General features: G+C 41.9%; 1 protein-coding gene across 2 annotated transcripts in view; it reads left to right on the top strand.

The window, feature by feature from the left end:
* The window catches only part of LOC120048215 (alpha-1A adrenergic receptor-like), a 37,242-nt gene extending 23,361 nt beyond the window's left edge, over positions 1–13,881 (top strand). The window contains exons 2-3 of one of the 2 annotated variants that reach the window (XM_038994000.1): positions 11,975–12,116; positions 12,379–13,881. In XM_038994000.1, the coding sequence (XP_038849928.1) occupies positions 11,975–12,116; positions 12,379–12,826 (590 nt within the window). In that variant the 3' untranslated portion in view covers positions 12,827–13,881. Of the gene's footprint in view, positions 1–11,974; positions 12,117–12,378 lie in introns of those variants that run through there. The other variant, XR_005476992.1, reaches the window with a different exon arrangement.
* The last annotated feature ends 513 nt before the right edge of the window (positions 13,882–14,394 follow it).

Here is a 14,394-nt window from a genome sequence, read left to right on the forward strand (position 1 = left end):
ATTGGCGAAATTGATTGACCGTGTGTATCCAAAAGACCGATATATGATTTTGTTAATTGCTTTCAGAGTTCAATACAGGACTGTATCTAGCTGGTCCAGCTAGGCTAGCTAACGTTAGGTTACATCTAATAGAGAATCTTGCATTTTGTTGTGAAAAAAAAAGATGGTTTCGCATCACTTCTCAGCTGGCGTCGAAATGGATTCCTCATCAGTTCAGCCTAAAAATCCCTTTGATCATCTTTAGTCACTGTAAGCATAATTCTTGATAGCAGCAAGCAGGTTAGCTTTTTTCGTCATGAATCTTGTTCTGTACGCCGCTCTGCAGAGTGGTCACTAGTTTGCACAGCCACAAAGACAAACCGTCAGATTTTAAACACAACCTTAACCACACTAACCATAATGCCTAACCCTAACCTTAAATTAAGACCAAAAAGCTAATTTTTTTTCATGAATTTTTACAATATAGCCAATTTTGAATTAGCTGCTGCCTTATTAAGGGGGAATCATTCAGTTCTGCCTCCAGGACAAGACTCATGGCAATAAACATCAACCTGCTAGCAGCAAGGCCACGGGCAGCATCATGGAAAATATCAGATCGGTAGAATGGTGAATGATAACTCCCTTTGCACTTGTTTGTAATTAGCACAGCCAGGCACAGAACGTCACACGGGCACAATGACAAACGTTAATGAAAAAGAAATGTAAAAAAAAAAAAAAAAAATTGCCTAGAGAAGTTCTGAGATTTCTGTGTGTTGTTCGTTCGAAGTAAACAATGCCTTCTAAATCCAAGTTTGTGGGTACACCCCATCTACCTAGTGGAGCGGTATCTGCATTCGCTATGAATGCCAGACTTTGTGGTTCACTATGAGCAGATGAATACACAGAAAGTCGAAACTTCCCGATTCTACCAGTTAAATTAAAATGCACTCTTTCCAGCTTGTGGTTTGGGTCATTTTAACGTATGACAAAAATGCAATGTTGTTAATATAGTAATGACTATGTGCAGTGGCAGAGCCAGGGTGAATTTCCCTTTAAAGCTAAAGATCACAAATTACTGAAACATGGATTACAAACATTTAATGTTCCATGCATTCCAACACCTAGCTGGACAGCAAGATTAGCATGGATTCTCAAACACTTTTCTTATATAAGTAATGAGTGCAGCTGGTTTGTGTTATGTTGTGTCACACGCCCCACTGTGCACTCCCTCCTGCTACCGTCAAGCATCGCTGGTGAGAGGGAATCTCATAGGCTAATGAGGTGAGAGTGGACGCTAGGAGCTACGCCTTAGGAATGAAAACACTGAGTTGCAAATCACAGACAGGAAGTATGGAATTAGTGGGCTGTGTATTTGTGTGTGTGTGTGTGTGTGTGTGTGTGTGTGTGTGTGTGTGTGTGTGTGTGTGTGTGTGTGTGTGTGTGTGCCCTCGCATACATACATGCATGCATGCTTGTTTGTATAATGTCTGTGTGTGTGTGTTGGGTTTACACAGTGGCTGTGTGTATTGGTCCAGGCACTGACCCATGGTCATGGCCCCCAGGGGCCTCTCTCTGTGTGTAGGGCCCAGTCCTGAGGGAGAGGCAGACAGGCACACAGCTGTGTTGGCCCGGGCAAATGCCAGCTTTACGGCCCCTCTGAGGCTCTGTGCAGGAAGCAAAGCTTCCCAGTACACACTGGTCCCCCTCTCAGTCCCAGTACACTGCTCTTTTCATTTGGCACAACATCTTTAGCTCAGGCCAAGGTGGCACAGAGAGAGAGGGCTGGAGAGAAAGAGAGGAAGAGATAGACCAGCCACCAGCAATTCTCTCTGTGTGGCAAGGAAGACATGGCTGCAGTGTTTACAGTGAGGCTTGAGTCGCAGGTGGCACAATGCATTTGCAATTAAGGTAATGTCCCTACATGTGTGTTTTGGTCTGACAGACTGAGAGTGAGAAAGAGAGATGGGGGAGAGAGAGAGGGATAATGTTCTCTGTATGTGTCTTGGCCTCCTGTACAGTAAATTAATGGCCCAGTGCTTAGTGGTTGGTATTTTCACATGCTATTTTCACCCCTAGACATCAACCCTAAATGGGATTACGTAACCTAGAATTGATGCAGAGTAGGACTGCTTGAGATGCAGAATAGGTTGGGATTTAATATCTCCTCATCTCTCTCCTGCTCCCATGAGCCCTGCTCCCAGACAGGCAGATTAATACCACTCAGAGCTAATTGTCTAGTGGATGCCATGTATCTGGGACTGGGAGCGTACAGTACTATGGAAACAGACATTATGTCTGGGCCCAAAGTCGGATCTGGGGTAAGAGTTCGACTGGATCCCCTTGACAGGGTCCAGTCTGGGGTAAAATATGAATTGGGTCCTACCACTGTGCACTTTCTCAGAGTCCAGATTCTAGAGGGTACCTACAGTAGCTATTACAGTGAAATAATACCGTGCTATTGTTTGAGGAGAGTGCACAGTTTTGAACTTGAAGTTATTAATAAACCAATTAGACACATTTGGGCAGTCTTGATACAACATTTTAAACAGAAATGCAAGGGTTCATTGGATCAGTCTAAAACTTTGCACCTGCACTGCTGCCATCTAGTGGCCAAAATCTAAATTTCGCCTGGGCTGGAATAATACATTATGTCCATTCTCTTGCACTTCAAAGACTTGCACTTTCTTTCAAATAGTATCAAGAATATGCGTGTCCTTGCTTCAGGTCCTGAGCTAGAGGCAGCTAGATTTGGGTATATCATTTTAGGCATCAAAACTATGAAATAACACATTTGGAATCACGTAGTAACCAATTTTTTTTTTTTAACAAATCAAAATATATTTTCGATTCTTTGACGTAGCCACTCTTTTCCTTGATGACAGCTTTGCAAACTCTTGGCATTCTCTCAACCAGCTTCACCTGGATTGCTTTTTCAACAGTCTTGAAGGAGTTCCCACGTATGCTGAGCACTTGTTGGCTGCTTTTCCTAAACTCTGCGGTCCAACTCATCCCAAACCATCTCAATTGGGTTGAGGTCGGGTAATTGTGGAGGCCAGGTCATCTGATGCAGCACTCCATCACTCTTCTTCTTGGTCAAATAGCTCTTACGCAGCCTGTGCACTGGGCCTTTACTAGTCCTGTATTAGCGGACCAATATAGTCGTCTGTAGCATGCCAGTGCACAGTGGGGAGTGTGACACAACATAACACAGACCAGCTGCACTCATTAGCTTACATAAAAAAGTGTTTGATGAGAATCCATGCTATTTAGTAAGGAAATGCATGTGGTCTCTCTTTCGCACTTCTTCTTCTTCCACACCCTCTCTCTCTCCTATCCCTTAATCCCTCTCCCATTCTATTTCTATCTGTTTCCTTCCCACCAGTGCTGGAATCTTCTAGGTTTAGTGTACTGGTACTGACATCAACTTGAGACTTTGCAGATTTGCTATCTCAAGTGGAAAGCAGTCTTTGGGCAGAGAGAGCCACCCCTGGTAGGCATGACTGGGTCCAGGAGCAAGGCTAAGACGTTTATTAGGTTATGTAGTCTAGGGCACATACCAATTACTATTTTTGAAGAGTTGCATCTCGTCCGGAACGCATCTGTCTTTCACCGGAATGTTGGGTCATCCCACGCCCTCGTAGTGCTGTTGTGTCTGTTCCAAGTGGCTAGGACGATGTCCACCAGCCAGGGCTGCTAGTCACATACCTGGGACTAGTGTGGGGTTATTGTCAGGATAAATAAAAATCAAGCCGTACCCCAACCTTACGGCGATAAGTAATTGGAAACGAATAATTTCATTCAATACAATTCTACTCTCCTGCAAATCAATAAGGTGTTCATCTGTGCAGTTTTTTGGCCTTTAGATATACTAATATTCTCAATTCCAGAGCATTTAAAAAACTCCCATAGGCCTATTTCTCATGAGATCATGGCACTCATTTCTTTAAAAAATGCAATGTTATGATTGGCCTAACATGAACCCATGTCATCCATTAAATAACTGTATATGTGGGCTCCAGACTAACTTTTTCCCCTGGTGGCACTGGTGCCATTAACATTTTCAGATGGTGGCACCAGCCCATGATTCGGTTACACCAACACTTTGTCACAGCGTTACACAATAGAAAATGTTTGTAATAATGTTACACACTCTTAGAAAAAAAGGGTTCCAAAAGGGTTCTTCGGCTGTCCACAAGATAAGCCTTTTTGGTTCCAGGTAGAACCCTTTTGTGTTCCATGTAGAACCCTATGTGGAAAGGTTTCTAAATGGAATCCAAAAAGGTTCTAACTGGAACCAAAAAGGGATTTACCTGGAACCAAAAAGGGTTATTTTATGGGGACAGACAAAGAACCCTTTTAGGTTCTAGATAGCACCTTGTTTTGTAAGTGTAAAGTCATTCACAGTGCTATTGGTATGGTATGATTCAAGAAATAAGTTGTTTCATCTAACATTTCCAAGCAGGAATGCATGATAAAGATATTTTGATGTGCAACATCTAAACCAGTACATTTTGGGTTGACAATTAGGCCATTGTGTCACACCCTGATCTGTTTCACCTGTCTTTGTGCTTGTCTCCACCCCTCTCCAGGTGTCACCTATCTTTCTCATTATCCCCAGTGTATTTACACCTGTGTTCTGTTTGCCTGTTGCCAGTTTGTCTTGTCAGGTCTTACCAGTGTGTTTCCCCTCTCCCTGCTTTCTCATGTTCTGTTTCCCCGGTTCTGACCATTCTGCCTGCTGTTCTGTACCTGCCTAACTCTGACCCGTTGTGCACAAATATCAATAGACTAATTCACTTGGGGCTAATAACTGCGGAAAGGGAAACTCGAAACCAAAACAGGCTACTGTTTTTGTTGTTGTGTGATTGAATTTGTGCAATAAGTATGCATTTTTCTTTACCTCCCCTTCTCTCCATCTAGGCTACTCAGAGCACACAGGGACAAACAGGGGCAGGGCAAACACTTTCATACTGGATCAGGATGCTACTGTTTGACTAAATCATGGTTTTAGCTGGCCCACAAATATAACGTTTTGAGCAAAGTGACCAGCTAATTTCCAACTCTCAACTCTACTAGCTCATGTTTGTTGCCTATACTTTAGGTCTAGTGCTTATTTGACATGTTATATATGCCTACCTTGCTTTATTGACATTATTTGAAAGGATTTGAGGGATGGTTTAAGAGTTAAGACAGCTTCATGTTCCTCTGTGTCCACATCACTGAGGACTCACACCGGCACAGTCATAAAGGCATGGTAGTGCCTCTTCTGTCTCAGGAGGCTGAAACAATTTGGAATTGCCTCTCAGATCCTTAGGAAATTTTACAGCTGCGCCATCAACAGCATCCTGACTGGTTGTATCACCGTATGGTATGGCAACTGCACCGCCTTCGACCGGAAGGCCCTACAGAGGGTGGTGCAGATGGCCCAGCGGATCACTGGGAGTAAGCTCCCATGTACATGCCAGACGGCATCAGAGAAAGGCCCGAAACATTGCCAAAGACTTCAGACTGTTCTCCATGCTCCTGTCCAGCAGATGGTACTGGTGCATCAAGGCTCAGACCAAAACTCCTAAACAGCTTCTTTCCCCTGGCCATAAGACTGTTAAATGGCTAACAAATACTGCTCCCCTCACACCTGCTACTAAAATGATTATTGATTAGATGTATTACTACCACTATGCTGCTGTTCATTGATTGCCATTAGTAGCTATCTCATTATCCTGCTGCCGGTCATTATTACTCCTGTTTACATGTACAGTGCCTTCAGAAAGTATTCACACCACTTGACTTTTTCCACATTTTGTTGTTACAGCTGACCGCAGTCAAATTCCACATGGTAACTAGGCTTGTCCAAGCTCTGATGCTGCTGGTGGTCATTAGTAGCCTACCAAACCTGCTAAGTGCCTGGTACTCAGCACTCTATTGTACCTATAATCACTCTGACGTCATTGCAAATGTATTCTGAAATCGAATCGAATACTTCATGAGAGCCCATGAGCTCATGAAGCGCAACAATCTATAGGCTATGCAATTGCGTGAGAACTGTTTTGATGACCTCTATTAAAAAGAGGAGGATAACATCAGCTTTCTATAGGCTAGGCCTACTATATTTATTTCTCAACTTTCCTAATATTAAGCACATTGCTTCTCTTTACAACAGGAGTATATCCAACCTGGATGGCATGAAAATGAACCAAGGGAAAAACATCTTCCATTCGCTATTTAAGTGCATACAGTAGATTACGTTTTTTTTTTTTCTCCCTGCCACTGGTTTGAGACAGGTGCATGATAATGGTCCATTCTAAATCAAAATACATTTCACACATATACTAAATAATATATGTAAAGATGAGATGAAGTCAAGAATAATCTGATGGATGACAATATTAACCTATCATTTGGGAATGATGCCCATCTTGTGTGCAGTAAGGCAAGAAACAGTGCATGCCTTTTTTTGCGACTTTTTCAAATCATAGTCACACCTCATGTAGCCTAGCCCATAGGCCTATATGTTTGATAAGGTTAGCATCACAACTAAAGTTGCCAAATAGCTTCTTAAAAGTAAGCATATTAATCTGCTTTACAATGGGTGTAGCGCCTAACTGGCATACATACGCAGCGTACAAGTTTTAAGTTAGGGGAAGATAATTTTCACCATAATAATACACATTTATATTAAAAGCATTACATGCATAATTGCATTTGCGGTCACTTTTGAGAATGGGGTTTTCCCATTTTGGAACATTCGCGCTTATAGCCTTGTGCGCATTGCTGAACTTATAATGTGAAGAAATAGCCTAATAGTTTATCAACATGTTAAGCTAAACGTTCTGATCTGTTACATCAACCTCATTGCTTACATTTTTTTTGATGCTAGTGGTTGTATTAATTTGGGATCTATTGCATCCCACAACGGCCCCAGACTACATTTGGAATATTTATTTATTGAATAGGTAAACTTTTGCACTATGGGGGATAGTAGAATGACATAGGCTAGTGCTTTTGCTGTCCGTTAGGCCTACTCATCTTGTTGGCTGATGAAAAGTTCTTCCAATATCTTCAATATGCACCTCGGAATTGGATAAGGACGTGCGCAGTTGCGTCCCCGATGTGTCTGTCTTCACTTGTAGCCTGTGAGAAAGACCCGATTTACATGACAGGCATTGGCTACTAAGAATTGAGCTATCTGAGAGAGCCATGTGTGTGAGACGTGCTTCGGGAGAAGGGAATTATAATTATTATATTCAGCCCAAGGGCACAATGGCCACTGCCCGCCAAAGGAATGGATTTTTTTTAGGGTGCATTATGGCCACACAAAGGGGATGCCGCCGAGAAATTTGAGGCATTATCAAATGCTTATCAAATTGTGAATGAGAGACTGATGAAGTGTGTGCAGCCTGCGCAAAGAAAACAAAGCCGAGCTCATGCCTTTCATGCAACTTTTTTCAAATCATCATTAGAGTTACATCATGCAGCCTTAGAATGTATTAAAAGTCAAAACATATAGCCCAATGTTTGTATCCCAGCTAAAGTTGCATAAATAACTGTAAATTAAGCATATGGGTGGACCTGTTTCTTTGTTAACCACTCAACACAGAATAGCCACATGTGCACACTCCCTAAAATCGTTTGGAGAAGATATACTTTCTTTTTTATTCAGCTATGTTCAATTGTATTCTTCATACTATGAATTAATATAAAATAATGCCACGGAATTCTAAGCAACTCTTGTCTGCTAAATTAACTAATGTAGCCCATAGCCATGTGGCAAAGCCAGATCAGGGCCTAACACAAGGACAACTCAGAGTGTGCTATTCTGTAATTTATTCTCACATCTAAACACTCTCCTCCCCTCACCTTTTCCCTTCGCTACTGGAGTTCAGTGCACAACACATCAGCTGTCTGTGACTAGGCAAAAAAAACTTTCCAAACCAAACCTTCATATCATAACCGCTACATACAGCCTACATCATTATCATCATATTATAACATCATGGTCAAAATAGCTACCAGAATGAATGCGTTAGTAAACCCACTACAATGATGCAGTACAGTGTACAGTCAGCAAGGAACTTAGCAGTTAAAGATGACCTTGACTTGGAAGAGTTCCAGTGTTGGATAGCCATAGCCATAGCCAGCTAGCTAACATAGCATCCCTATCTGTTTGAGCAGGCTAAATTACCTAGCTGCATTCGCTAGCTAAGTAAGTAAAAGTGAAAAAATACATATAGCTAGCTCTCTCTCGCGCATGCTTCTTCTTTTCAAGAAATTGATTTGTTCAAAACTGTTCAACGATTGTCTTTCTCACTCTTTGAGTCGACTACTCATGACATTTTGTGCACTGCAGTTCTAGCTAGCTGTAGATTATTATTCCAGTACTAGATGAATTCTCTGATCCTTTGATTGGGTGTACAACATGTCAGTTCATGCCACAAGAGCTCTGATAGGTTGGAGTACATGCTCTGGAAGTTGTCATAATTACTATGGTAGTCTGAATTGAAGTCAATGTACCCAGAAGAGGACGGAAACTAACTGTCCTCTGGCTACACCATGGTGCTACCCTACAGAGTGCTGTTGAGGCTACTGTAGACCTTCATTGCAAAACAGTGTGTTTTAATCAATTATTTGGTGACGTGTTGGATTCTAGCTTGAAATTTACCATACTAGAACTTAATGATTACTTTACATGTATGTTGGGGTCAATGGAGGGTGGATAAGAACTAGGTGTATGGAAAGTTACTGAGTGAGACAATGGGGGGAGGCAGGAAGTTTACATTCTGTTGAACATGTTATTGTTAAATCTCATGGATCCTATGGAGGGAGGCAAAGGGCAACAGCCTGGTTTCAGTCACTGATAAAGTAGGACAGCCGTAGATTAGAGAGGAATTTGGCCCGAGGTCAGGTCAGATGAAGTGAGAAGGAACAGTCCTGTTACACATACTTACATGCCCATGAAGGTTGTAACAGGAGGTGGGCCATGACTACGCCAGTGAGAGGAACCAATTAAGTTCCTGACTAGCAACAGAGATGTGTTAGCTATCTAGATGTGCAAGGAGGTGACTCCTCCTAGGAGGAGGGTATAAATATATGTGCTTGTGTAAATATGTGTTTGTCTTTTGCAGCTGTTTGACCCAGTGGGTGAATAAACTTGGTTTGAGCTTTTACTAGTTGTCCGTGAGTTATTTACTCTGTTTGTCAGAACCAAACTCATGTGAATATATTTAGTATAGTTTGATCTAAAAAGGATAACTAATGTTTCACTGAGGATTATGGTCCTCCTCTGAGGAGCCACCACTGATGTGCAATAATAGCGTTTAACATGATTTTTGAATGACTACCTTATTTCTGTAGCCCACACATACAATTACCTTTAAGCTCCCTCAGTTGAGCAGTGACTTTAAAACACCGATTCAACCACAAAGATCAGGGAGGTTTTCCAATGCCTCGCAAAGAAGGGGTACTTTCGTTAGATGGGTAAAATTAAAAGTAGACATTGAATATCCCCTTGAGCATGGTGAAGTTATTAATTACACTTTGGATGGTGTATCAATACACCCAGTCACTACAAAGATGCAGGCGTCCTTCCTAACTCAATTGCTGGAGAGGAAGGAAACCGCTCAGGGATTTCACCATAAGGCCAATGATGACTTTAAAACAGAGTTTAATAGCTCTTATAGGAGACAACTGAGGATGGATCAACATTGTAGTTACTCCACAATACTAACCTAAGAGTAAAAAGAAGGAATACAAATATTCCAAAACATGCATGCTATTTGCACCAAGCCACTTAATACTGCAAAAAATGTGGCAAAGCAATTCATCTTTTTGTCCTGAATACAAAGTGTTATGTTTTGGTCAAATCCAATACAACACATTGCTGAGAACCACTCTACATATTTTCAAGCATAGTGGTGATTGCATCATGTTATGGGTATGCTTGTTATCGTTAAAATCCTAGAGGAAAACCTGGTACAGTCTGCTTTCCACCAGACACTGAGAGATTAATTCACTTTTCAGCAGGACAATAACCTAAAATACAAGTCCAAATCTACACTAGAGTTGCTTACAAAAAAGACAGTGAATGTTCCTGAGTGGCCACGTTACAGTTTTGACTTAGTCCTACTTGTAAATCTATGGCAAGACATGAAAATGATTGTCTAGCAATGATCAACAACCAATTTGACTGAGCTTGAAGAATTTTGCAAAGAATAAGAGACAAATGTTGCGCAATCAAGGTGTTTGAAAGCTCTTAGAGACTTACCAGAAAGACTCACAGTTGTAATCGCTGCCAAAGATGCTTCCCCAAAATCCATTTAAGCCATTTAGAATTCAGGCTGTAACAAAACAAAATGTGGAATAAGTCAAGGGGTATGAATACCTTCTGAAGGCACTGTATATATTACTACTAGTTTATTAACATAAGTATCTCTATATCCCTGCTACCAGTCACTTTTCATCCCTGCTTACATGTACAGTACCAGTCAAACGTTTGGACACACCTACTCATTTAATGGTTTTTATTTTTACTATTTTCTACATTGTAGAGTAATAGTGAAGACATCAAAACTATGAAATAACACATATGGAATCATGTAGTAAACAAAAGTGTTAACAAATCAAAATATATTTTATATTCTTCAAAGTAGCAGCCCTTTACCTTGACAGCTTTGCACAGTCTTGGCATTCTCTCAACCAGCTTCACCTGGAGTTATTTTCCAACAGTCCTGAAGGAGTTCCCACATATGCTGAGCACTTGGCTGCTTTTCCTTCACTGTGCGGTCCAACTCATCCCAAACCATCTCAATTGGGTTGAGGTCAGGTGATTGTGGAGAGCAGGTCATCTGATACAGCCTTCCTTCACTCTCCTTGGTCAAATAGCCCTTACATAGCCTGGAGGTGTTTTGGGTCATTGTCCTGTTGAAAAACAAATTATAATGGTGTCTAAGCGCAAACCAGATGGGATGGCATATCGCTGCAGAATGCTGTGGTAGCCATGCTAGTTACGTGGGCCTTGAATTCTAAATAAATCACAGACAGTATCACTAGCAAAGCACCCCCACACCATCACATCTCCTCCTCTGTGCTTCACGGTGTGAACTACACAAGGCCTGATATCATCCGTTCTGCGTCTCACAAGGACACGGTGGTTGCAACCAAAAATCTGACATTTGGACTCATCAGACCATAGAACAGATTTCCACCAGTCAAATGTCCATCTCTCGTGTTTCTTGACCCAAGCAAGTCTTTTCTTCTTATTGGTGTCCTTTAGTAGTTTCTTTGCAGCAATTCGACCATGAAGGCCTGATTCACGCAGTCTCCTCTGAACAGTTGATGTTGAGAAGTGTCTGTTACTTGAACTCTTTGAAGCATTTATTTAGGCTGCATTTTCTGAGACTGGTAACTAATGAACTTATCCTCTGCAGCAGAGGTAACTGTGGCGGTCCTCATGAGAGCCAGTTTCATCATAGCGCTTGATAGTTTTTGCGACTGCACTTGAAGAAACTTTCACAGTTCTTGAAATGTTCCGGATTGACTGACCTCCATGTCTTAAAGTAATGATAGACTGTCGTTTCTCTTTGTTTATTTGAGCTGTTGTTGCCATAATATGGACTTGGTCTTTTACCAAATAGGGCTATATATATACCACCCCTACCTTTTCACAACACGAATGTTTGGCTTAAACGCATTTAGACGGAAAGAAATTCCACAAATGCACTTTTAACAAGGCACACCTGTTAATTGAAATGCATTTCAGGTGACTACATCATGAAGATGGTTGATAGAATGCCAAGACTGTGCAAAGCTGTCATCAAGGCAAAAGTTGGCTACTATGAATAATCTCAAATATATTTTGAGAAGAACACCAGAAAATGGCCAAAAACATTACAACCAGCTCACCTGCTTTTACAGTTAAAAAAAAAATATATATTTAGAAAATATTATTTTAAAAGGAATATAAAAATGTATAACCTTTATCTGTTCCTGTCCCCCCCAGGGTCTTTCAATCCAGACTTCCGCCCTCCTGAGACACTGTTCAAGGTGATCTTCTGGCTGGGCTACTTCAACTCCTGTCTCAACCCCATAATCTACCCCTGCTACAGCCGAGAGTTCAAACTGGCCTTCATACGCATCCTCAGGTTGGTCTATTACTTTACTACCTATCACATTACTGTACTCCTTAATTCCTCTGCATCTTCAGATTGATCTTTCATATTAGAATTTACTCCGAGAGTGGCCAAGTATTATTCGTAGTAGCCTTTTGTGTGTCTAAAGTTCTGTACATTGTGGTTGTTGTTCTGAGCCATGTAGAAGCCAAATTCAAATCTCCACTTTTACCCTAAATGTACAATAAAGCGTTTTAATTTGGACTTAATCCTTCCCCCACCTCCCCATCCTCAGATGCCAGTGCCACCATAGGAGACGCCCAGGCTGGCATGCCTACAACTACCGTACCTCCCACTTCAATTCCGCCAGCCACTCACGAAAGAGCTCGGCTGAGTCTGGCCACTCACAGAAGAACCCTGCCTGCCTCAACGGGAGCCAGCGCACCCTGTCCTCCTCAGCCAGCCCTAGCCCGAGCTACCTGCTGGCTTGCCCAGAGGGGGAGGCCCTCTACACCTGCTGGGCCTCCGCCACCTCCAGGTCGCCCTCCTTGCTGCCTGGGAGTCCTGCTAGCTGCAAGCTGGGAACACTGAGGGGGGGTGTAGGGAGTGGAGGGAGCCATGGGGGGATGTCTCACAGGGAGTCTGGTCAGGGGGTGTTCTTGTTCCCCTGTGAGGGGCAGAACGGGGAGTGTGGAGGGGACATACCTGAGGATAAGGTGTCTATTAGTCTTACAGACTCATGAGTTGTTGTTGAATGATTCCTGATGGGGATTTGAATCATGTTTAGTCCCTGACTGATGATGGGGAGTGATGTATGGTTCCATTCACTGTCAGTGGTTCAAGTCAAGTGATCCTCGAACGGTCAATGGTTTCGTATTGTTGGTATGGGAAATGGTTGAAGATGCCCTCTGCTGTATGTTAGCCGGCTTTACTGAGCATCAGGATCAATCCAGCATCTGTTAAATCGAACTATCACTATCACTGTCAGAGGAAAACAATTACAGATGAGGCTGTACTGTATTTCTCAGGCAATAGTGAAGTAATGTGATAAGCCACAAACTGTACACTATGGATTTGACAGAAACAAATTCATGACACCTTGGGACTACGTGTGCAACTGCACCCTAAGCTGTCATCCTTCCTCTTTCAGTTTATCCTGATCTGTGAATGCCTCTTCTCTGCTGGGTCTGTGGACAGTCAGAGAATGGGTTTGTGTTACATGTAAAGATCTGATGATCACTTTTCTGTTACTGTCACTTGATATCTGTATGTAATGTTTGTGTAAATAAAGTATAACCTGGTTATTTAGTGTACTCATCATAAATCTAGTGGTTAAAAAGATCAAGGGAAAAAAAGAGTGTAGCGGGAACATAGAGGTGTGCTTTGATTTAAGAGGAGATTATAAAACCACTGTTACACGCACTACTCCATCTATGAAAAATGTGATACACTCCATAAATAAATGTATTTTCAAACATTACTCAAACAGTCATTCATATGTCAAAGATACTGTATATAGCGTACTTAGATTAAGGGCTTGATTCAAGCCGTAGCGTGGAAGAACTGTGTTGTAGCACGCTTGACATTTAAGGTCATTTCCAATTGAGCCAACATTTGCAGCGGTTACTGTGAATGCAGTCTTGCGAGCGCGGTAATGTTGCCTTTAATTGTAAATCGGGCTACAGCGCAGATCCATCGCGGTACCTATTGAATAGAGCCCTTAACACTGCAACTGTCGTATGCCAATGGCCACTGATTTTCGACTTTGCAAATAAATAAAACAAATGTCTATATTGTACAATATGTGTGTCTCAGTGTGCCTATACCGTTTTTTCTTCTATGGATAACATGGGTCCATGGTAGGCCTATCACAATTGGACTTTAAGGAGAAAGCAAGTGCATCCATGGGAAATATGGGAGTTTTTTAAACCTCTACTGGATCGGTGGGTCCCCCGCGGGATGGTTGAGCTAACGTAGGCTAATGTGATTAGCATGAGGTTGTACGTAATAACAACATTTCCCAAGATATAGACATATCTCATATTGCAGAAAGCTTACATTCTTGTTAATCTAACTGCACTGTCCAATTTACACTAGCTATTACAGTGAAAGAATATCATGCTATTGTTTGAGGAGAGTGCACAGTTATGAATTTGAAAATGTATTAATAAACCAATTAGGCACACTTGGGCAGTCTTGATACAATATTTTGAACAGAAATTCAATGGTTCATCGGATCAGTCTATAACTTTGCAATACACTGCTGCTAACTAGTGGCCAAAATCTAAGTTGTCGCCTCGGCTGGCATAAT

The sequence above is a fragment of the Salvelinus namaycush genome, chromosome 5 (genome assembly GCF_016432855.1).
Source record: "Salvelinus namaycush isolate Seneca chromosome 5, SaNama_1.0, whole genome shotgun sequence".
NCBI lineage: Eukaryota > Metazoa > Chordata > Actinopteri > Salmoniformes > Salmonidae > Salvelinus > Salvelinus namaycush.